Source organism: Anolis carolinensis, chromosome 1 (assembly GCF_035594765.1).
Source record: "Anolis carolinensis isolate JA03-04 chromosome 1, rAnoCar3.1.pri, whole genome shotgun sequence".
NCBI lineage: Eukaryota > Metazoa > Chordata > Lepidosauria > Squamata > Dactyloidae > Anolis > Anolis carolinensis.
The window spans coordinates 257,336,177-257,362,215 of record NC_085841.1 but is presented as its reverse complement, the minus strand read 5'-3'; the positions used below and the strand labels follow the sequence as shown (position 1 = coordinate 257,362,215).

Below are 26,039 nucleotides of genomic sequence, written 5' to 3'. Positions count from 1 at the left end.
TCTTTTTGTTAGATGGGAGGGAACAATGAAAAGACAGACATGTGTTGTTTCAAATACATGTTTCGTTTCATTTCATTTCATTTCTTAAAAAATCATACCCATGAATAGCAAGATCAAACTTTAGAAAGAGTGAATCAGCTTCAGAATCTAAAACCTTAACTTGTCTAGGATGAAATAAATAACTGCAAGAGTCAGACCTCTGTGAGGTCACTTAAGAATAGAACTCCCTGTTTTACAAACAGGCATTAAATAGTAGAAATTTCTCATGAAAACATGCTCTGAATAGAGATTAACCAAGATGCTCAGAAGCCAGGGGAATTGATTCCAATCCAGACATTCCCAATTATTTAACAGTAATAGAAAATCTCAAAAATGCCAACTTCTACTTACATGATATGCAGGCAAAAAAACAAAAAAAAACCAACCAAACCTTTTTGGAGACCAAGGGCATGATCCACCAGGACATTCTCTGTCCTAGGCCTCATTGAAACAAATGAAACTTACCCAAGAGCACTACATGTTGTAGCACAGCTCATATTCAATCAACGGGCCACTGAGCAGAAGGATTGGACTGTGCTCATTTCTTCATTTGGTTAAGCACCTGCTGATACTGTATTTAGCTGAGTGGGATTCTCACCTAACAGGTACTGTGTAATGCCTCCCTACTTCCAGAAAACAGTTTTGGGTTGGAAAATTCACTTTCTTGTAAACCAGTCTTCTCCATCTACTACAATCCTTCCTTATCTTATTAGACTACACATTCCCACCATTCTTGATCAGTGCTGGTACTAGCTGAGGTTGATGGGACTGAAGCCTGGAATACCTGGAGTGACCTGGGTTGAGAGAAGGCTGTTTTAAACCATAAGGGTCCAACTCCTCCTAGTTCCCCTCCAGATCTCTGCTCCATGAAGCAGAGATCTGTCATATGAAGGCTTGTGCCAGCTGTTATTCCTGAGCCTGCTTCAGTGTCGTTGCTAAATTTGAACGGTGCAAGGAAACATGAAAAGTCCGTCAAAGGAACCAATTAGTTCTGTCATCAACAGTGTTCTGTTATCCATTAAAAAAAAGATTTCTTATAAGATCTCTGAGTATTAGATGGCAGTGCATAACTCCAGAATGACTAGAGTTGGAATAGAATTCAGTGATGTGGAATGTAAAATGGGTATTGTCTCTTTTTTCCCCCCTCAAGGAGGGTGCCTACTTATAGACCAGCAAGACTAATGAAAAGTAGAGGTACAAAGTGCTATTTTAGCTCACCATACCTGCAAGGTATATACCTATCACAAAGAGATGACCCTTCCAAAGAACAAAGTGGCAGAACATTTCCCAGGGCAAGAGTGATTGGATAAAATAATCTGAATGGATATATATGTACAGTTAACTGAAATATAAATAGTCATAGTAAGAGTAGTAGTTAACAGCGCTTAAGATCATGCAGCATTGCTGATAAGCTTTGTAAAACCAATCAGCTTTGCTGTGCATTTCAAATGAATGCCAAATGCAGCGTTCTGCATCAAAATCATACTCCCATATGGAAGCACAAGGGGTACAATTACAAGTATTGGAGCCAAGGTAGTCCCTTATGTTGGCTAATTCTCATGAGACTCCAGCTCAACCAAAACTCTTTACAAACCAGTTGCAGCATTGGGCATTAATCATTCATATCAACCTCACAGATTGATTGATTTTAACCTCTCATCCCAAGGTCAACCATAAAGCCTGCCAAAGGCAGAAAAGCAGCACTGAGTTGCCAATACTTGCGTGTGCTTCCATTCTGTGTTCTCATTTGGGTCCCCAGCTTTTCTGTGACCACCCCCAACACTAGATCAAGATCATCTGCAAACACATTTGAGACTTTTCATAGTCCATGTGTCAGGCACACAGCTAGTGCCATACACGGCCTATGCGAAATGGAGTCCATTCGTTACCTCTTAGTCCAAGGCAGAGCAGATCAAGCCACATGCTTCTTAGTCCCAGCCTGAAACCAAGACTGTATTGGAGAAAGAAGAGAGATAGTCCCTTTGACCTCATTGGCCTGGCATTTAGAATACTGGCAGTAACTGAAGGAACTCTGTCATGCAGGAAAGGGCCAGCGCTTACACCTCAAAAGAGGTGCAGCCAGTGTGATTTCTCCATACAGATTCCCCTTCTTGAGTCTCTTACACAGTCTCGACTTTTGGATCATAATTCACATCATTGGAATTTGGTGGATAGCTTCTTGATGATTCTGCAACAGAAGGAGTCTCTGTGTCTGTCCTGATGGCATTTGGTTCAATTAATATGGCCTAGAAAACAGAAAACATTAGGAGTGCATTCCAACATTCTTCTATGATATGAAGATGCAGCTCTAGGGATCAGGCAAGCTACACTATCTTCTCTCAAATTCATTAGGGACCACAGATGCTGTTTCCACTGCCCCCTTGACTGCTTTCTCCTCCCCTCTCTTCTGCTGGCACAGTGGAAACTGTGAAGAAATGTTGCTTACTTTAAAGAATGCACAGTTTTCCTGTGAAACTGGAAAGTGTGCAGATTTGCTACCTTAGAAAACATAATCTTCTTGCGATTGAGACAGAAAGGCACATGCTTCCCAGTTTCAAAGGTTAAAATCTGGCTCTCAAAAGTAAAAGGTGCTTTTTAGGACATCTGCAGATGGTCCAAAGGGTCTTGAGAGAACTACAGAAATGCATGAGGCGGCCCATGGGCTGTGCACTCGGATATACAGATTCATTTCCCATTGATGTCATAACATGATTGGATAGATCAGGTCTTGACCCTATTATTGTTGCATCCTTTCGTCATCACTATCCAAACAAAGCCTGTTCCTATCCACAGAAATATCCTTCTCTCCAATTATCTTCCCACCTGATCCTGGCCATCTTCTTTACTATTGTTTCTTGCATATCCACTTATCTATTCACTTCAATCAACCTGATGAGTTACATCAAAAGCAACCACACTGCACTCTAAATTTCCAGACAGAGATGCAATTACAACCCTGATAAGAATTATGCAGTCACCTCATTGGAGTCAGAGCGGGTCGCTCGGCACCAAAAATAGGCAGTGGCAGATGCGATGCAGAATTCCACCACGGTGAATGTCAACAATACTATGGCGATTCTGTTGCCGGTCTTCTCCCAAAAGAAAACAAATGCAATATTACAAGCTGACCAAATTAAAATCTATTGCTTTATCGTTCATATCCATGCAATCATTATGTTTTAGCCTGTTTTGGGTGTGCACATTACAACGAACACATTTGAAGCCATAAAGCTTTCCTTCTTGCAATCACAAGCAGAATAATTGAAAAGGTAATATAAATCTAGTGTAAATGTGTTTTAATTCAGATATAGTTTTGATATCCAGCTATAACAGGAAATAATCTTCTGGATGTAAGATTGTTATACTATGCAAAGTACTTAGTAGGATATACTGAACATCGTAGGTTTTACTTATCAGTACACAGAAAGTTGGCTATGTGCTTAGACTATTATGACAAACACACTTCTTTGTATTATTCTGCAAGATCTTTGAAGAGATGTATGTATGTGTATAAGAATAAGAATGATGAAAATATCTAAAACAGAGACATATTGGTTCCCTTTAGCTGGAGCCTGTTAAGATACATAATTAATAAGCAGTGTTACATTAGTTATCTTAGGTTCCCCTTTAACTAGGATTTGAAATCAGCATGTGAAGCAAATTAGCAATCTCAAATGAAAAGGGAAACATGGTTACTAGTCTTTACTGTGGCTCATACTGTTGAGGTAACACCTAAACATTCCTAGGGAAGACAAAGGAAAAATTAAGAGGAATTTCTGCTGGAGATTGGGAGTGGGGAAAGGTGTCTAAGTCTGGAGCCCTCCTCGGAAGTAGATGTGTACGTCATATGATGGGATCTGATGGGCTCCGTCCCTAAAGTGAAAGTGTCTCAAGACAGACAAATTCGCCCATGTGGTGAGGTCACAAGACTTATGATGTTGTTAAGGCACAATTACTTACCATCACTAGGGAATACTGATGACTGTCATCAGAATGAAATGGCCCATTTATGCTCAGATCTACTATAAAAGCCAGTATTCCAAGTAATGCAAAGATGGCACTGATTATGTTCATGGCTTGAGAACCCTTCACCTGAAAAACATAGAAACAATGCAGGTAATTGCTGAGGGGAGGAGGTAGTCACATGGCATTTTTAAAATAGCAATAAGGAACCATTGAAAGTCATGACATATAGAGTCAACAGTTAAGAAGCAAATATCAACAGGTTTGTGTTCTTCTTAAATATCCAATGAGGGTTAGGATTTTAGGTAGCCTTGCTCTGTAAAATAAACATATCGCCTGCATTCATAAATTATCTGATGCAAACATTTATGTCTTTATGAAGAGCCCACACTCCAAATATAGGGGGAAGGGATTGCATTCAGTCTTCAAAAAAAAAAGGAAACTATTTCCAACCCTCAGAAAAAAGGGCATCCCTTACAATAAAGGATACTTGGGAACCCTAGAAGTGAAAAGAGCTGCCTTGATTCAGAGTGCCAGTGAATGAGAGAGTCTACATAATGCTTCATTCTATTTCTGTAGTTTCAGAGGATGCTGTCTCTCTGCACTTCAGTTCAAATGTCAAGTGAGAATGCTTTCTTATGAAGCACTCAAGACTGATACTGTCAGCCACAGAAGCTGGTTAGGGAGAAGACAGATGACACATTTTGAGAGAACTGACAATAGTACTGTAGAGAAATCATTGTGTGTAGTATACACTTTCCTTTCTCTTTTTTCACCAGTGTCTCTACCCAGATAGCTAAAACAGGTATCTGTTGAAACTGCCTTCATAGCTGCAAATTCTATAAACAGAAACAACAATAATATGAACATGTCAGCAATGAGCAAAACATCAGTGTTTCACAACCATCTTTTCCTGAAAAAAAGTCCTGTCTTTGGCTGGACTGCAATTCTCAGAATTCTTTTATCCACTGACCATACTGACTGGAGGATTTTAGAACTGTAGATTCAAAATGTGACTTTTCAACAATGAACCAGCAATTTCCCTCAGGTTCAAAACCATACCCACCTTCTTGCAGAATTATTCCTGATTCCATAGATGCCAAGGTGCATAAGCGAGGAGACCTAGCAAAAGCTCAGACATTAGAGGAACTAAAGCTTGCATCCCCACCTTGATGGATTCCAAATGAGTGAGTCTTATGGAGGATGGATAGAACTTCTGCTTTAAGCTAGCAGACCAACCGCTTGATAGTTATAATATTTCACAGGGTAGGACTGGGATGCCATTGGCAATATGGATGGCAAACAGGAGCCGCATTTATCATATCTGCACAAGGCAATATATGGGGTGATTCTAAGGAAGAGGTGTTTAAAACAATCACTCCATTATTTATTCAATATATTTTCATCATATATTTCTTCCAAGGAGACACACATAGATCACCTTCTGCCCCCAATTTATTCTCTATGAGGTGAGTTATACTGAGAAATAGTGACTAACCCAACATTATCCAATGAATTTTTTGGTGAATGTTGTTGAACCTAGGTCTCCCAGTCCAAGTCAAGCCTGCCATACTCTCAGCTATGTCATACTATCAGCAGAATTCTGGGGTTTGTAGTTTAAGGAGGGGCCTTTAAACTGCTCATCTAGAGAAGTCCTGGGCCTCCCTACACTACAAACCCCAGAATTCTGCAGGAGGCAGTCAAAGCATTTAAAGTGGATTAAAGTGGATAAATGCTCAAGTGTACTAGCCCATACTTTCTAACATTTCACAGATGAAACAAAAACATATGCAGCCAAGGAACATCACAGTGTGGTCAAGAAGACAAATGTTATTAATGAGAAAGAAACAAGTTAGGAAAGGCTGCATCAATCTGCTTTTTCCTAAACGTATAGGGAAAGATCCACCACGTCCTTTCCTCTTTGCTATGAGTACAAACTGCTTTTGCACTTCTGACTCAGGCCATGTTTCCACTTACCCAATTATCCTGGGGAATACTGCTCTGAAGCTTCCACAATGATGCCCAAAAGTATCCTTAGAGCCCTTTTGGAGTCCAGATGGGTTGAGGGTACTTTGGGGCTGATGCCACTGCTGCTGTATCACTGGCCACAAGCAGCTCCCTCACAAAGGCTTGCTGGCAAAGTTCTGATCAAATGGCTGGGTTCCCTGTTGTGATATCATCAGAAATGAAGTCAACAGCAAGTCTCTGCGAGGGAGCTGCTTGTGGCCAGCAACATGGCAGCAATGGTAAGGGCCCCAAAGCACCCCCAACCCATCTGGACTCCAAAGGGACTCCAGTGAAACTCATGGGCAGCATGGGGGAAGCCCCAGAGCAGTTTCCCCCAGGTTAATTGGGTAAGTGGAAACATGGCCTGAGTCAGATGTCTGGCCGGCCAGCTGTCTGGATGCCAAAATAACTCCGAGAATGCTCCCAGGCCTGCTATAACCCATCTCATGGAGTTGACATGAGGCTTGCTGGCAACGTCCTGGTTACATGTCTGGGCACAGTTGTAACCTCACCAGAAGCAACATCACCAGCAAATCTCTGCAAGGGAAATGCCTGTGATCCATAATGCAGTGGTGGGTCTGTTGGGCATGTAGACACTGGATCAATCCAGATGCAGCCCAGTTCAAGTGTCCACACCTCCAAAACACTTGAGTTTCCTGAAAGGTCCAGAATAAATCCCACTTCCCCTTGAGCCAGATTAATGGCTGGATACAGCACCTTTGCTGAGAATCTAGCTCTCTGATGTGTAGACTGCCAACTGAGAGTCCATATTATTTGGCTCATATAAACACAACCTCAGTTTGCACCAGTTGAAGTAACCAAGGGCAAATGGGGGAAGTGGGAAGAGGAGAGAGGAACTAGGACATTTAGAAGCAGCTGGAAAAGTGATACAAAAGGAGATTAATCAGGACTGTCCCTGCTAAATATGTCATCCCATACATGTATAACCTTTGCTGCACATTTTAGGTTTCCTGTAATTCAAGTTAAAAGTGCAATTAGAAGAGAAAACAACATCAGGCTGACTCACGGCACACTCTGTCGGGCTCTTCTCAGCACCAATGGAGAGGCATCCAGAAACAATGAACTATTTAGAAGGAAGGAAACACAGATGCAATTGATAAATCACATTATAGATAGTTTCTCACTTTCCACCATTGCTGGACGCATCTTAAAAGGCTATGACAGAGATTAGAACAACCCAGGTGGTGTTTTTTTTTTTAAATGATGTGCCCTATCAGCGAAGTGCCCCAGTAGCTAGCTAAGATGCCAGACTTCTACACATAAGAGACCTTATAACTCTGACACGGTTCATGTTCTCAGCTCTCACTTATTAACACCTCAATCTTCTACTTCAGTTTTCTATTCTGGGTCTCAGATCTAAGGCTGCTTCTGTACTTTCTCTTTGAAGGAAAATAGTTATGAGGGAGCAAAAGGAAACAGAGGTGTAGAATGAATGAAGGTTGATACCTTTGCCTTGCTCTGAAGCTGTGTTGTCTCTACCATATCAAGTGATTGATCTCAGCTATACTATGCATTTTCTGCCAGGGTGTTCAGTATACTTGATCTGGATGGTTTTTAGGGCTGAGACAAACATCCTGTCTGGTTCCATATTTGGTTTTGTAAGGTCCAATCCTGCCCCAAGCCTTCAATTTCTGTGGTGAACACATTCACATATCTTTCACTGTCTTGTGTCATTATCCTTGCTTTTTGTTGTTTTCCACTCCTAGTTCTAATTTATCCAGACTAGAAATGGCTATGGGAGGCATCCAAGTTATTCATAAATGGTGTTATGAAGCAAAGATCTAATGTGAAGGTGAGCTTGCAAGCAGGAACAGATCAGATGAAATGATAAAACGACAAATGAGGCTGAAGATAGGAAGCACAAAGGTATTGAAACATGGTAATGATTCAGTGAGGTGAGTATTTTGAGCAGTAATTTGGCTGTGATAGTTTCAAGGGAAACACTTGTCACATCCATAATAAGGAAACCAATGAAGCTTAAGAGAGTTGTTTTGCAGATATCCGTTAAAGAAGCTTTCCTTTGTGAGGCATAAATAATTCTTGAACTTTGTTATTCTTTACAAATGTCATCATTCTTAACCAAATTCACTATCATCTCAGCAGACAAGGCCTGGCAGGGTACCCCAATGGGTTCCCATTTCAATTTCCCACAATGGCCCATAACAAAACTGTAACTGCCTGAGATGAAAGTTAAACGTGTATATTGTATGTAATGCTATGGACGGATATTCATATGAAAATGGTTAACTGATATGAACACAAAAGTCTGTCCTTTCGTTCATGGCTAGAGCAAAAAAAAGGCACAGAGAACCTTTGTATCAGATTGGCTGGCAGTCTACCAAGTCTTTAAATTATTGCTTATTACCAAGATGCTGACTCTATCAAATAAGGTTTTTGCTTTTTCGTGAAGGAGCAATGTGCAAAGAAGCCCATTTGTGAGTACTTTATTTAATTTAAATTCAAAGTATAGTTCCACCAAAAAACAACAACATAGTCAATTGACTGGGGAATCATAACTAGAGGGAATGTAAGGACACATTCAGCTTTGGTTGGAGCTATCAGGCATTCCAGGGTGGACTATGAGAAAAAAGAGCAAGGAAGTCCAGAAGAGGCTGCGACATATATTGAAAGACACCGGAAGAACATCTAAGTGCTGTTCACACTACATAATTACAACATTATGATTCACTTTAATTGTTATGGTTCCATCTTGTAAATTCCCAGGGTTTGCATTTCGGTCAGAGGCACCCGAAGAACTCTCTGGATGGGAATTAAAAATGTTTTTTCTTTAACTGCAAATCATTAGATGTTATTACTTCAAATGGAAAATATTGTTAAAATTGTTTATCCATGGAAGATATGTTCCAATGCTCATGGGTTCCCGATCCCATTGACAATAGCAAACCCTATATTTTGGACCAGAAACATACCATAGAACTGCACTGGAGGACCTAGAGAGGCCCACAGACATTTCTGGTGATGAATATTTTTTGCCGTGCAGATAAGGAAAGTGTGGGTACTGAGTCTGTGGATAAGAGGTGTTGGAAAAGTAGTGTGTAAGGACCCAAGCCAGCCTTGTGGTTAACTGTGGGAAAGCAAAAGAAAGGCCTTTATAACATGGCTTGTATTCTGCTGAGATGAGGTTTTATATTCATGAATTCATGCCAGTTTAACCAAGGAACACTTAGAGACAACATAGAGAAATGTCAGTAGGAGACTAATGAAAGTAATATTAGAGCATGGATTTAGTGATCAGTGATCAGGATGTGGTATTTCACAGATGCAGGAGAGGAAGAAATGGCTGCTCTGAAAAGACGGCCACAGTTTTGACAGTAAGAAGAATGAGCACAGATATCACCTTAGTCCATATATCCCCAAAGGGCATTTGCTGAACGCGGTGAGATAAGGACACATTCAGGGTTTTTGCATGATTTGCTCCAAGAAGTTATGAGAAAAAATTACATTCTGTAATGTGTGGCTCCATCTACACTGGCCATTTAATGTCATTCGCACATAGCTTCAAATTGTGGCAGCCAAACAACAAATGCTCACCCAAAGAATGCAAAATAATATTCTTAATGTGCATCAGTGCTCTGTAATCCCCATCTAGACCTCAAATTGATTCCAGGATTTCCTATGTACTCATCTGCACAGTGGAATCACTTTCTTCAATACTGTTTTGAAACTGCATTAAATGATCAGTGTAGATGGGACCTTTCTCAACTTAGTGTTCTATTCCATGTTTGTTTTTAATGCTGTGAACACAGAGTATTCATTCCAGCTTTAAAGACTTTCCCTACAAATTGGCTGTCTTGTGCTGTTTTTCCCCTTTCCATGGCTTTCTAACCCCCATGCTACACTTTTCGTCTTAATTGTTGGCTCAGTTTCCTTAACTTCTGTTGCTAAGTTTGAGCCAATGCATCGGGGTAGCCTCGACAGAGATACCTTAATCATTCTTAAGCTAATTATTGTTTTTATTAGAAGCTCACCCATCTGCTTTGCAAAATGAACTGTTTTACAATCTTTCCCTAAATGTCATCCCCTCCCCCTGCCTCAAATTTATTCGAGTGTAAAAGACTACAGTCTTCTTAATCAACAGTTAATAAGGAAGAAGATCCTGAACCCCACATGTCTAGGAGGTGTGGGCAAACATGTACAGGAAGTGAGTGAAATGAAGCACTGTGGGGCAAAAGTGAAACTGGTATGAACAATGCCTTTAAGAAAATGATTTTTTTTAATGGTAGGAGAATAACCAGATTTTACGGGAAATGAATTGACATAACCATTGACAACTGGAACATGACAAAACAACATCAGAATGTGGTCAGGTCAGAAAACATTTTAATGAGGAAAGACACACAAACTGGAAGAGGCTACAGCAGTTTGCAGTTTGAGCTCAGTTTGCAGCAACTGAAGTGAGCTGTTGTAGAAGGAGAAGTGGGAGGAAGAGAAAGGAACTGGGATATTTTAAAAGCTGCTGAAAAGTGGAATGGCAGAGGATTACTTGGAATTGTCCCTGCCAAACTGGAATAGGTGACAGTTATGTCGATGGCTTTGACCTGCATCTCCCCAAAAATCAGTGTTACTGCACTCAATACTCTCCTACCAGACCTTCTGTTAACTGTTGGCTGCAGGAAATGCAGAAATTGGTAACATGATGTGACTTCATGTGTTTCTAGCTTTGACATGATTTGAACTGAGGCTGGGCCAAGAGAAGGGAGACATGTAGCTGGCAGTAACCATGCATCCTGTTGACATCCATCCAAAGATGACCTATTTGTGATAAATATATGCAAAGAACTAGCGGCATCACGCTAGAGCACTAGAGCAGAAAGATTAGGCAAAAAGTATGAAGTCTCTAATCTTTCTATGCTTTTCCTGAAATGTATACTATGGAATCCAAGGAATATAATACAACTTGATGAGAATTTTTGTTTTTAAGTTCAAAAGTAAGATTCTAGTCTGCATAGTTTGTGGGATGCTCTCAGAAGAAATATGATGTGTGTGCTGAGAATGGTTATCACTGGCCCCATCTTGGGAATGTGTTGCTGGATTCCTGTTTTTCCACCTTGTTGGGGAGAGCGCGGATGAGCTCCCTCTATCAGCTCCAGCTCCATGCGGGGACATGAGAGAAGCCTCCCACAAGGATGATAAAAACATCAAAACATCCGGGCATCCCCTGGGCAACGTCCTTGCAGATGGCCAATTCTCTCACACCAGAAGCGACTTGCAGTTTCTCAAGTCACTCCTGACACGAAAAAAAAACCTTGTTGTTTTCAAAGATCAATAGCTCTGCTAACTGTATAACACTGGGGGTTTTGGAATAAAAACCCAAATTTTGTAAAAAAAAATCTACTCAATCAAATCTGAAGAGAACATAATTATGATGTGTTCACTTTTGAGTGCAGACTAAATTTTGATTGCTTTATGTTTATTATTTTTTAAAATACTTTGATGGATCTGTATGCCAATCCTAAATTGCCACATGCCAAACATAAATTTGCTATGTCCACCTTTTGTCATCTTCAATTTTTAGTTATCAGTATTCAAATCACTGCAGACCTCATAGGATTTCACCAGGAATCAAATATCAATCGAGACAACAAATTGCATTTGGTTGTATATACACTGAGAATGGGATTTACTAGAACCGTGCTGAGGCTGCAGTATAAAGTGCTCCCAACCCATAGTAAAGTATTGCTATTGTTGGATTTACATTAAAGGAAGCAAGTTAATAGGTAAGGCCAAGGCAGAGCTGTGTGGTGGTGGTGGTGGTGGTGGTAGTAGTGGTGGCAGTATGTTGGCGTGCTAAGTTGCAATAAACAATACAAAGAAAGGATTCCCTGAAATGCACAGGCAAGAGGCCACTATAGAAATGTAATCCAATAATATGAACTATAAAACATATAGAGTTGTGGGACCCACAAACTCTGAATATAGAGTTTTCTATATACTTTCTATGAATGTATGTGTGTTGGTAACACATGGATTATATTTTGGTTTAATTACTGTTTTATAGTTCATATTATTGGATTACATTTCTATAGTGGCCTCTTGCCTGAGTATGTTGGTGTGGCCATCACATGTGCCGCAGAGAGGACATATGGCATAAACCATCATGAAGTCAGTCCTGCAGTGGCCAAACCAGATGGCAGCTCAACGTGGATTCTGCTCATACTGTGTGCTTGCTGTTTGCATGCAGGTAAGTGCTAGCATTGGCTGATCCCATGTTTACACTCCCCTTCATTATGAATTATTGATATAGTAACTAGCATCTCAGAAAAGAAGGTGTCCACAAACCCCAGAGAACAATTCCTTCTTAGGAAAGGAAACAAAGGTTCCCTTCTTTGGAAACATTTATTTTCTATGAAACAGAACATGAACTTGAAAACATTACTTTTTAAAAACTACAACTCCCAGAATCCACTCAGGGCCTCTGAGAGTTGTGGTCCCAAAAGTAATATTTTTTAAAATTCAGGAAAGGGGTGAGGGACAAACTAAGGACCTCATCACATTGAGGTCAAAATAGTGATCAAAGGGGGGGGGGGGATTTGCCATGGATTGTGGCAAATCTGGTGTGGTGCATTGGGAACCTGTTGCCCCGCATCACCCGCATCACCCTTACCTTATCCCACGAGGGGAAGCATCACCACCCAGCCCCCCCCTCCCCTGTTTTTCTCAAGCCTCCCGTATTTTCACTGCTCCCTCTTACGACAAGTTTCACCTCAGTTCAGGGATGGAGCCCTGCCAGAAGTAAATCTACGTCATCTGATGGGATCTGGCTGGCTCTATCCCTGAACTGAGGTGAAACGGTCATAGGACAAGCAATTTTGCCTGTGTGGTAAGGTGGTATGATACACTACTTGCTATAAAGGTGCTAGGAATAGTAGAAATAGATAAACTATCTTGCTTGATAAAAAGATAACACTTTTTCAATGGACACTTTTTAACTGATTGGGACCTTTTATGTCTTATATCAAATAGAAAGAATTATGAAGATACTTGTGGGGCTTGAGGATGAAGAAGCCATTATTGAAGTTAGAAGACAGGAGAGATCTTAAATATAGTATGATAATTGGAACAGTCTATAACTTTGTATTTAATATGATCCTGAAAGAGAAGGTAGGAAGTCATTTTTAATTTTTTAATGTTTGTTGTAGTTAAGGGGGTGGGGAAGATGGAAATGTTTGAAGGGAATTTGGTACTGTTGCATTACCCAGGCAGAAGCCAAAAAGGGGCACTAGAGAGACAAGGATAGTCCATTTTATGGTGGGGGGAGGAAAACCATTTCCCCCGTATTTACTGGTTATTCCCCCTCCCACTTCCCATTTCATAAAGGAAGATTGTATCCACAATGGTGACATGGGTGGGGGGGGGGGGGGATAACAGGAAAACAGAGGGAAATGGTTTTACTCCTTCAAACCCCCCTCCCCCCATAAAATGGACTCTCCTTGTCTCTCTAGCGCCCCCTTTTGGCCTCCAGCTGGATAATGGTACTGGGAATTTTAAATAAAATGTATAAATAATGTTAGTGATGTACAATATATGAAAAGTGATATACTGTATTATACACTGTTTCAAATGAAGCCTCTTCTTTTAATGAAAATAATATTTTAAAATTATTTTCTACATGTCACCAAGATCAGTTTCCAATAAGACTTCAAAAGTTCTGCCAAAGTGGCTTTGACATTGTATGACCACCTGCACTGTAGAATTAATGTAATTTGACACCACATTAAATGTCGTGGCTCAATGTTGTAAAATTATGGGAGTTGTAATTTGGTGAGGCACCAATATTATTTGGCATAGAAGGCTAAAGGCCTTGTAAAACTAAAATTCCCAGGATTTCATAGCATAGAACCATGGCAGTTAAGATGTTGTCAAATTGCATTAGTTCTATAGTGCAAATGCACCTTATCTTTGCACTACTGAAATAGTTTACAAGCAGAGGAACTTCCTGTCTGAAATACTGTGCTGTGTTGTTCTAGCAGAGTTACTAACACTCAAGGTGATGTGTCTTATTTTCTCTCAGGTTATGGAATTTGTACGGTGAGCTTAAGCACCCGCTGGGCTTTGTGTGTCACTACAATTTACCTTGGACCCTTTCACACCACACAATTGCAGAGCCCTTTATCTTCTAATATTTTGTTTTGCCAAAATTTCTGTGTATGAAAATGCTTGTTAGCAAATACTCCACAAATCTCTGGATATGGAATCTTAACAAAAGGTGAACATTTGGTAAAACAAAAGCACACATTTCACTCTGCTATGAACAGAATGGAAAATTGTCTATGTTAATAAAGACCAAAGTATTTGACATGGAAGCCATAACAAATCACTGACTGGCAGTGTGCAGCACAAAGTGGTACATATTTGTTACCTAGCTGTAATCTTTACAACCTTGCAAAATAAGACAATATTGCAAATGAGGAGATAGAATGAATGGTTTGATTAAACCCATATATTACATTAATAGTTGAGGTGAGATTCAAATCAGAAACTGCCTGATTTGCAGTCCTTTCTACAAGCACTGCATCAAATCTGTTCAGCTTTATACATACTTTTCTGCCTAACCTTGACCCAATTTTCCTGATGTCAAAAAGGCCTGGATTATGTAATTGTTCATCACATCCAAGGATGTTCTCCAAACATGATCAGATTTGATATCAACCCGTTCCACGTAGCTAGGAGCTACATCCAAAGAAGTACATTGATAGCCACCTTTTCGTTAACATTCCTAGTCATATAGAGAGGGGACCAGTTTGGGTCATGGTTTTAAACTTTTCTCAGCACTACAATCAAAATAACATAAGCACACACACCTTGATACTAATGATTAGTGTAAGAAAAATCCAAAATGTAGCTGAGCATTTCACATTTAGTTGAACCGCAATTAACCACTTCATCACATTCATTAAATTCTACTGAACTACCTATTTAAGCAATGGCAACCTACTGTGTTCATCACATGACGTAGCCTTCAAATGTACGGTACAGCTATCTTGGCATTTTAAAAGTGTTTTTAAAGGATTATCTTTTCAGACGCTTTCTAATCTGGCTGGCTAGTGCCTTTTTTTTTGTAAATTAGCCGCATAGAGATGGGCAAAATGGCCAATTCTGTCATGTGATGAATCCCCCCCTGTTCTTCAGTTTAAAATGAAACTGTTTCGCCATTTGTGGGGGAGCTGAATTGCCCCTTTAAGAAAAAGCTCTGCCATTACTTTTTGCTCACCTTCTGCTCAAGGAGAGAGATACCTTCCCTTCTTCCTTCTGCCCCCTTTTTCCCTCCTCCATCCCTTCTATCATCCGTGTATCCCTTTTCACATACTTCTACCTGGCTGGATCCCACAACAGAATAAGCACAGCTGTAAGAGAGCTGCTATTTAATTCCTGGTTATTCACCAGGTATCCTGGGTTCCTTGAAGCACTTTTGCTCCATCCAGCCCATCCTAGCTGTGTTGGTTGGCAGCGGTGGAACTTCCCCATATTTGGGGGGCTCTTTCAGGGATCTTGGGGCGAGGAGTTCTTATCGCTGTCTCATTCCCTGAAGGCAAAGAAACAAACAGCAACTTGTGCCCATTTACTGTCATCCTGTGAGTTCACCTAACAGATGGGATACTGTGAGAAAATAATCTCACTGGCACAAATGATAGGATCTGATATCCAGACTTTGCCAAACATCTAAGAGCTGGAATCAACAAAGCTGTGGCCTTTTCCACTCCAAAAGTATTTGTGTATTCTACTCTATGTTACTTTCCCATAGCCCCTCTTCTTCTCATTGCAGCTATCTTAAATTTAAGCCCAAATTGTAATTAGTAGAATTGCATTATGGTTGAACAGTGGAAGCAGATTTGTTGTCCACATTGGATGATGAGCGGTGAAAGTAGATCTTTGCTGTCAAGAGTGCAAAGATTATGCTTAGATGTTATTGTCTGTGGAATGAAGATTGAAATAGGGATTGATTCAATACATTCTACCTTATTCCAATCTCACATACTTATTTAATAATTGCATTAATATCCTGCCTTCATCCCAATGAATTCAAGACTGTATACTTAACCTTTCCCCTTTCCCATCTTGCCTTCATAACCTTGTGGTTAGGTGGAAAGAGAGGGTCACTCAGTCAAGGTCACCCAGTGAATTTCATAGTCCAGTGAGGACTAAAACCCACATTTTCCAAATCCAATATTGTAACCACTACATATACCACACTGGCTCTTAGCAAATAATATACCTGAGGCCTCGTAACCTCTGGGCATTCACACTTGAAGTCTGAAGTCACTGTTACTTGTAAAGTGTAGTAATAGCTGACATGACCACACAAGTGCTTCAGATCTTGTATTCCCTCTGTTTGGTCACTCAATTGCAAAGGTTGTTCTGGGTGAAATTCGTATGAATTGTGGTTGCACACAAAACCCAGTGAATCCATAAGGCTAACACCTATTTGCCACCTTTTGAGATGCATTCTTTACCAGAGATCCTGATAGTAATTTTAAAGACATTGCAGATGGGGCAAATCCACTTTAATTTTTTCATGGGTTAATACTCTGAAAAATAACTTGTGAAAACCCTGCAACATAATATAAAGATAGTATATATTTTGGGACATCTAATACAACATAAAAAACTAAGAAGTGACATTATTGTACTCTTTAAATATCTAATGGGCTGTCACAGAGAGGATAGTAAAAGTTTGTTCTCCGCCACCCCAGGAAGTACAATTAAGTCTAATAGTTTTAAGTTACAAGAGGGTAGATTTCGATTGAACTCTTGATGGTAAGAGCACTTAGGCAGTGGAACCAATTATCTAGAGAAGTGTGGAGATCTTTTTCTCTGTACAGTTCAAAAAGAGGCTGGGCAGCTATTTGATGGGGATGTTCTAGCTGACAAGAATGCTCTAGCTGGAATTGCTACATTGGCAGATTGGACTCAGTGGCCTATCAGCACCTTTCCAGCTCTGTTATTCTAGAGTTATATGTGTGCACAAATGCTGAGGTTGTTAAATTCTACTTTAGAATACTGCAGTGGATATTATATAGTCCTGACTCCTGCTGGCAATCCAGACTACAGTAGACCTGCTGAATTACATGCTTAGTGATGAGAAAATGTATCTCCTATTCAGTGGCTCTACTATAATTGAGTTTACCAATAAGATTCAGGATACTTCTACACTGCCATATAAAATCGAGATTATCTGCTTTGAACTGGATTATATGGCAGTGTAGAGTCATATAATCCAGTTCAAAGTAGATAATGTGGATTATCTGTTTTGATAATCTGAATTATATGGCAGTGTAGAAGGGGCCTTAGGCTGCCCATCACCTGATAATCAGTATTACACTGAAGGAGTTTATTGGCAGAAACTAGGAGAGACATTTAACACAATGACAGCGAAGCATATAGTAAGTCTTCTTTAGATTAGATTCATGTATACATTTCCTCAGACAAAGGGTACATCTATACTTTAGAGTTAATGTAGTTTTACACAACTTTAACTGACATGGCTCAATGCTACGGAATTATGGAAGCTGTAGTTTTACATGTTTTTAGTCTTTGTTGCCAATTAGTGCTGTTGCCTCATCAAATTGCTAATCCAAGGATTCCATAGCATTGATCCATGACAGTTGAAGTGGTGTCAAATTGCATTATTCTACAGTATATATGCACCCAATCACTGTTGTACTGAGTAAACTTGTATAGAGTGTTGTATGTGTCCCACATTTAACCTGTCTTTAAATCTCAATATTTAAGTATAGTTGTTAATGTGGAAAGGAATGGGATTAAGAACAGTTGTTTGGTCTCATTTAAGTTTATCATTTCACATTTCAGGTGGGTTGAGGCCATTTGGATTCCAATTTATGAAATCCTGGGAGGGGCAGAGAGGTCAACAGACTAAAAATCCCAAGATTGCATAGAATGGGACCATGGCAATTAATTCTCCATTTGAGCTGCACTTCTTGTTTTCAGTATAAAGCCAGCCCTGTCCTTTTCTGCATAGAAAGGCACAACAATTGTACCAAAGGAAGACCTGTTTAAGTGACAGAATGTAAAACACTGCTTTCTGTACAGTAGAATTTGGGAAGTTTGTAATATTCCTGCTTGAGATCTGTCTAGTATAAAGGTGTACCTAGAGAGAAACATGTATACATTCTAGACAGTACCTGCTTTATCTAGTATGAAACTGATCCAAAACCCTAATTCAGAAATGAATTGTCTATTTGTTTCAAGGAATTCACTCAAAATATACCACTACTTTGCATGTGTATTCATTCTTTCCTTCTTTAAAAATAACCTCTGTATATAGCACGTTTTAATGGAAAGGGGGGGTTTTATTTTTAAAAAATGCTTTCATTTTTCCTAAAAATTGGTGTGAATTCAATTTTTAAAACAAACTGAATTTTGACAGAGAGGAAGAAAAGAAAAAAAAATAAGGAAAGAAGGGAAAGGAATGAAGTCTAATACCATAAAATATTTTAGAGCACGCAGGCCATTTTTAGACAACAGACTAAATGAGATTCAAAATGGATTTTGAAAAATGAAAGAGATCATCTGTCTTCTCATTAGAAGCCAGGAGGTATCTGAAAGTTTCACTTTACAACACTGACTTGAAATCTCCATAGGACTGCAACCCTATACACTCGGGGACTGCCTGTACTCATTTAGCTGAGATTAGGTTGCACTAAATTCAATAGTTTACTTCTATGTAAGCATTTCTAGAATGGTGCTGCAAATCACAGTTGTCCAGGAGCTTTCTGATGGCTCTGTGGGCATTTCCTTCAAATTGTTGATGCCTCTTCCATACAATCCCTATCTCCTAGCATGCAGCATGGTGTCCTCCTTCTCATTCCATTTTCATCTATCATCTGTCTTTTAATCTTCCTCTCCAATCTTACCTGCCTGCTTTTCTATCTCAGTTTCTATCTATCCCAGAGATTTGTCCGGTCCAATTTGTAATACTCACGGATGCTCCTCCCAAGAAGGGGATCTCTCCCGACACAAAGAATGAGGTATATACACTGGTCAGGGTGCTGAGAATGATTCCAAAGCTAATGTGTATGAAGCCAGTCATGATCTGGATGGTCTGTGGATACAATTAGGAACAATACTTGGCACATGATGGATTAGGTTCACACAGACACATGCTAGCTATACACATTCCTTCAGGACACGCATCCTCACACACTTCTTCAGTCTTGGATCTTACTTTGAGAAAAAGCTGAGATATAAATTCAATAAATAAAAACTACACTGACTTCAGAAGATTAAGACCAGAGAACTGGCTGAAAGATGAAGCCATTTTTAATGGTGCCATTAATTAGCACACAGTTCATTCTGAAGCATCTTTCCATGGACAATGCATGTCACACTTTCCACCCATTCCACTGATTTTTTTTTATTGCAAAAGAACTTTATGTTCCCAAATGATCACAGGAATAGTTATTATCATCTGCAAGTTGAATTAAATCTGACATTTATACATCTGCTCCAATTAGTACTTTTGTGTTGTTCAGATACTAGCAGAACAAGAGAACACTAAATTAAAATTCACAATTGGATAGGATGGATCAAGTTGGACCTAAGAATAGGGGTAGAGGGCTGGTAGATGCATTACCGCAGATAATTCTGTTGGATGATCTGATTGTTTCTTTGACATACACAACACAATGAAATCTTTTTGATTTAAGGTTTTTAGTTTAATTCAGGCCAGCCAAAAATTATGGGAAGTTACAAAATTAATCTGTAGAATGTGTTGTTGAAGGCTTTCATGGCTGGGATCACAGGGTTGTTGTGTGTTTTCCGGGCTGTATGGCCATGTTCCAGAAGTATTCTCTCCTGATGTTTCACCCACGTCTATGGCAGGCATCCTCACAACCTCTGAGGATGCCTGCCATAGATGTGAGCGAAATATCAGGAGAGAATACTTCTGGAACATGGCCATACAGCCCGGAAAACACACAACAACCCTGGAATCTGTAGAATATAGTGTGACCCATCAAACTGGACTCAGGTGGTTCAACTCGTGATGGTCGTCTATCAAAGGTCTTTTTCTAAACTTCCAGTTTGTTAAACTTGCCTGGTACAGCAAAAAGTGGTATGTCAAGCACTTGGCTGAAAAAATATATTTTATAAATCACATTCAGATAAGCTTTAAGTTGAGCAAGACTATTTTGAAATAAGTTACTAGATAGTTATTGGACCCATGGCACCTTCCAACTCGATAACTTCATAGTTTTTATACTATAGGATATCAAATCATCCATTCTTTCCCCCCTCCCCTTTCTTCCTACATCAGCTGAAGCTTGACCAGTTTCACGTGGTTTACTCTTCCTCTAGATATTTTGAGATTAAAGGGATGTTTGTTTGAATCCAATGTTCAACTCAGATTTACCCTTGCAACACCAATATTGACCCTCTCATCTTCAGAGAGAAGGCAATGGATAACTCTGCCACCATTTTATAGCTGAGAATACTGTGGCTTTGTAGTAACATAAGTTGCTTGACTTTTTCACATATAAACACCAGGTAGGGCCACGTGTGAGAGATGCTGCTATTTAGAGCCTGTGAGAAAACAACAGAGGTGATGTAAAGGATTTCTGAGGAGCAAGCTTGTGTCTGTCTGTCTCTTGGGGCTAACTGTGTTTGGACTGTTTCTTCCCCAGTCCTGGTACTAGCTGACAAGCTACTGAAGGTTCAGGTCCAAGAATTTTTCCAAAACCCAAAGAAGGAAAGGTATCTGAGTGGGTAGCAGTTCTTTAAAAAGCACTAGTGCAAATTGAGATAAACTACGCAAGATTTCAGTATAGGGTAGGGCCACATGAGAATATTGGTGTGGTGAGATTTAGTCCAGTTACCCACATAGCAACACATGGAAAGCTCAACATAAAGCAATCACTCTGTGTTTCCTGCTTAGTTTTTTGACGAATGAACCACAGTTGTATTTGCTGGTGTTTCTGCAAGGTCAAGCCATAAAGAATAAATGAGCCAGGCCACATGGTAACTGGGGTAGTTGTGAGTCCAACTTTATAGTGGACAGTCCCCTGTTGGAAGAGTAGTCTATGGAAAAATCCTTTCTTTGAAGATTTCCTTCATCTTAAGTACTGTCCAGTCCAAGACTGGTTTAATGTTAAGCAACCATCAGAACAGAGACACTGAAGTTCCCCATCAGTCCTAAAGCTACTGAACTGCAAACTAAGCAGGCACCCTGTTACCAGGACATGCTTTATTCCATCATGATGACGTGTGCTGCATTTTAAAATTTTAATCACAGTAATTATTTATCAATATGTATATTTAGACAGAGATATATAAAGATAAAATTATACAAATGAATTAACAAGTACAAATCAATATCCATGGCACAGGCAATACCCATATGGTCACTCTAATGATTTTGTTCCTACTCAGTAAAGTATTAGTTTGTGTAAATCAAAAGTTTGTGCATGCTGAAACTTCAGAAAGCAAAGATGTCACTATCTCAGCCAGCCATATGGACAATTTTGGATTCTGTAATAGACTATCACAAGTATCCAAGTTTTTTTTTCTAAATATAATATGGACTTTAATGCATTTGTGTATTTAAAGGTCAGATCAGACATACTGTATTAATTTCATATGTGCCACCTTTAGTAGTAGTGTTGGTGGTGGAACTGGGAAGTAAATATAGTTCTTTTCAGCCAAAGAAACCTAGAAGGCAATGCACACTGATGCTGTTTCTTCTGATAGCAAGGCTCTTTCATGAGGACACGAAGCACTTGTACAGGATATTTGATGCCTGACGGTCTCCATTCCTCACAAAGTCTATATAGCCTTATTTCAGTTGGAGGTCTATGCTGTCTTTCCAAAGAGCATGCATGTTGAAGGGCTGGTAAATCTCAGCATAGTAGCACATCTCTTTATAGCACAAAGGTGGGGAATTCCTTTAATAAACACTCTCTGTAGTACTAAAGCATGAACTCAACCATGGAAATCCACCTTTGTAGACATGTCCTCTACTTTGAACCTAAGCCAAACTGATACATACATGTGCATAATTTCTATACACGTTCAAATGAGCCTAGACTAACCCTTGTGTTTTAGGTTCAAAAGTAGCCATGTACATTTGCTGGCTTACTGCCATAAAATTAGAGACAACATGGTCCAGAATCCAGCCTTTACATTCATGCCATTGGACTCATCTACCCAGTGATGTAGTCTTCAAGAGCAGTCCTAATACCCCCTCTTTTACTTTAGTCTTCGATCCATCCATCCATGGGTCTGTGAAGAGCCATGAGGAATGGGGGTTGGGAAAGTTTTTGAGGGGAAGGGGGTTGATGCTACTCCTCACTATTATTTGCAAAAAAGTAAAAATTTGTTGTTATTGTGTTCTTAATGTGTGGAAGATGTTACGTCAGATACTGCTTCCAGGACCAGTAACAAAGCTTATTTTTCACTCACAATACAGCCCAGGAAACCATTTTAATAGCTGGGATGAACTCTCATTGGGGCATGTGTATTAATAATGAAGAGAACAGCCCCAGGCCTGTGCACAGAGACCACAGATGCCAACACAAAAGCCTGTGGCTCGTGGTCAGGTTTCTGAACAGTGCAGTGGCACCATCAGCCTATAGGGTGGACCCATGCAGGATCATACCAAAGACCCAGTTAATACAGTATTTTTTTTTCCATGCCTCCAATGAAGCAAAAATGTGCTATTGCTCTGCTGTTGGTTGTCCTCAGTATCTGGCATATGGAGGTTCTATTTAGTTGCTGAAGCTCACGACTCGATGCAATTCATTTTCTCATGTAGAGATTGCTCAGAGGTGTTGTTACAGTTCTGCCTGACTTTCTATTTTAACACTCTACTCCTGGAGTGATGCTGCTCCTTTCCTCTTATGCATAGAGATGACAATGCTCAGCCTTCCCTCCACTGTCCTAAAATTAGTACTAAAGTCTGCTGTGCCCCAGCTACACAGAGCAGGGCACTGGGCACTCCAGAAAGAGCAGAGGGTCAGAAGCACCTTTCCCTGGTCTCCTTTCTTGCTGGCTACCAAACTAATTACTGATCTGTGGGAATGCTTAGCATAGAAACGAACACATGCACACAAAGACCAGTAAAAAAGCATTCTTAGAATGAGCTGCTCTCCTCAAAACGGGCATAAATCCTACCCCCAGTCTGAGAGAGAAATTGCACGATGCATTCCTAGGTTACTTCAGGGGATTGTTACAAAGATCTGTCTTGACATCAGTTCCCCCCACTCTTTCTATTGCTACCTGCTCCTGCCATCTCTTTCTGTTTTTCACACACGCACAGCACAAATGACACACAGGAGAAATCTGGAATGGCATCATCCCCAAAATTAGGAGATCCAGAGCTTTCTTTGTGGGGGGCTCTTGGTCTCTTCCATCCTCCCACATTCATATGCCACAATTCTCTTCCTCCTTCCTTCCTCTCCACTCCACTCCACTCCACTCCATGCACTCCCCCACAGTTGTGTCACTCACCCCCAGGACTCGGTTCTTCCCTTTAGGAATGGTTTCCACAGTGTACATCACAGTCCTTCTCCCCAGCCGGAAGGTCCCCATTCCCTGCATGGGAACTAGCTGGTGTGTCGGCTGCTCCCAAGCCTACAGGGTCCCCTAGCAACTGAGCGCGCTCGGCTGCATCAGGCACACAGGCTGAGCATAGATGACAGCTCGCCTGGCCTGACTGCTCAGCTCCAGCAGCACGCTCTTCTGAGGGGAAAGGAGAGAAAAGGGGGGTCTCTTCTTATTGGCTTTTACCACTGCTGACGTCAAACACAGCCAGAGTTGGTGCAGAAGATGCAGAAATGGGGAAGGCATGTTGGGGAGTCAGCTGGGTATTTAGAAGGGGGGTTCATACCTACCCTGCTAACAGTCCAATTCTGCTCTTGACAGAATGGCTTTCTCAGCTGGCAGAGCGGGAGAATCTGGAACACACATCACCATGGAATGATAGAGGAAATTATTTTCTTCCCTGTAGATGGAGGCTGGTGAAATCACCATGACAGCATATGTCACATCCGCAGGTTGCACAGATGGGTATTTCTCAGAGAAATAGGAACATGAGGTACTGGGAAAGTTGCCTCAAAACTCTCCTGGAACATAATACATATGGGAAAGCTTCCAGGATTTTCTCCATGGCAACATAAATATATCCTGAATTATTATTCCTTGATATTACATTTCATTTATTGAATAACTGCTCTAAGGGTTGTCGACTTAGGCAGAAAACATATCAACCAATGTTGATTTACCTCCTAAATCAGGGATCCCCAAACCTTTTAAACAGGGGGCCAGTTAATGGTCCCTCAGACCATTGGAGGGCTGGACTATAGGTTAAAAAAAAAACTATGAACAAATTCCTGTGTACACTGTACATATCTTATTTTGAAGTAAAAACAAAACGGGGACAAATACAGCCTCAATGTTAATCATCATCATCATCACAATCATAAAAATAATAAAGAGGGCTGGAAGAGATCCCTTGGGCCATTTAGTCCAACCCCCTTCTGTCTTTGTGCACCAAAAGCGCACACCTTTCCCTCCTCCTTCGCCCCGTGCGTGCCTTCCTTGGCAGGGGTGAGAAAGGTGTGCGCAGGGCAAGGGAGGAGGAAAAGGCGCACGCCTTTCCCTCTTTCGCCTTCGCGCCGCATGTGCCTTCCTCAGCGGAGGAGGAGGGATCCGCCGCTATGGGGGCCAGATAAATGGCTTCAAGGAGCTGCATGCGGTCTGCAGGCCATAGTTTGGGGACTTCTGTCCTAAATGGAAGACTGGTTGCATCCAGGACACATGGCTATATCTGGTCAGTATCCGAGAGGTTTTTTTTCTTCTTTAACTTCATTTTTGCCCCACTTTGGGCAAAGTCAGGGTATACTCTGGAATTTACTGGAAACTCCAGGGCAGCCTGGATAGCTGGATCACATCATATCCCCCTTTCCCTGTGCTCATCAATACAAGGAAAGGGGATGGAGCATCAGCATACCCTAGCTACTGGCTAGATGTAGCTAGTCATGGAGCTCCATGTGAGTTCCAACCCATCACAGGCAGGAGCTCACATGGCACCAGAACAGGCTGCCAGCATTACATGCATGAAGGAGTAATGTATCTCTCTTCCTTCTTCGGGGTCACATCACAATGTAAGAATGGGGCACTTGCATGACCAGGAAGAAGGCGGGGTTGCATAGGCATGCCATTCTGATGTCAGCAGAAATGCCCGTGGCAGGCAGGTGTTCATTCAGAGCACTGTGATCAGTTACGAACAACTCCTGAGATGACATAAAGAAGGTGAGATGTATGTCACCAGAGTGGAGTGGATGCACTCTTCAGCCATATGAACAATGACCCCCCAGATTATGAACATGCTGCATTTAGGGCTGCTCCAGGACATATTTACACTAGGCTAAACTTCAAGGTCTAGACCTGCCCTGAGAGTATATCCGTATATCATACATAGTATCATTCTTATCCCTCTTTATCCATACAACGTATCTTTGGTTAGACAGAGGGAGGCCTAACTACCTTAAAGGAACTCAATCCTATCGGACCTTGGTAGCTAAATTGGACAACCCCTAGTTCGTACTTGGATGGAACACTGCTGATAGATACTAAGTGCTATAAGCTATATTTCAGCTGAAATAAAAGGCTGAGTCACCTCTGAGTATTGCTTGTCTAAGAAAATGTTGTGAAATACAGTACATGGGGTAACCTTAAGTTACCAGGTAATTTGATGACACATATTTATTTATTTAATTTATTTAAAACATTTATATTCTGCCCTTCTCACCCCGAAGGGGACTCAAGGTGGAACACAACATATATACGTCAAACATTCAATGCCAGAGCATAAAATAAACCATAAATATACATAAACACTATAATCAGTTATCTTCACATTAAAATCATTATTTAAAACCATTGCAAGACAGCTGCACTGTTCCAGTCAGCAGGGTGAAATTTCCTATTCCTGCCGTTATTGCACTGCCCCAAAGGCTTGGTCCCACAGCCTGGTC

At 40.6% G+C, this 26,039-nt stretch overlaps 1 protein-coding gene across 3 annotated transcripts; it reads right to left on the bottom strand.

Moving 5' to 3' along the window:
* Positions 1 to 42: 42 nt before the first annotated feature.
* Positions 43 to 23,760, bottom strand: LOC103279649 (membrane-spanning 4-domains subfamily A member 12). Of its 3 annotated transcripts, XM_016995552.2 has the most exons (6): positions 23,512 to 23,759; positions 18,992 to 19,111; positions 7,037 to 7,093; positions 4,000 to 4,131; positions 3,018 to 3,128; positions 43 to 2,285 (listed from the first exon to the last, which is right to left on the bottom strand). In XM_016995552.2, the coding sequence occupies exons 1-6, from the start codon at positions 23,599 to 23,601 to the stop codon at positions 2,160 to 2,162; spliced, it is 636 nt and encodes a 211-aa protein (XP_016851041.1). In that variant the 5' UTR covers positions 23,602 to 23,759; the 3' UTR covers positions 43 to 2,159. The 3 variants fall into 3 exon arrangements, with proteins under 3 accessions (XP_016851041.1, XP_016851042.1, XP_062823499.1); XM_016995553.2 differs by lacking the exon at positions 7,037 to 7,093 and having other exon boundaries at positions 23,512 to 23,760; XM_062967429.1 differs by lacking the exon at positions 18,992 to 19,111 and having other exon boundaries at positions 23,512 to 23,758.
* Positions 23,761 to 26,039: the final 2,279 nt, after the last annotated feature.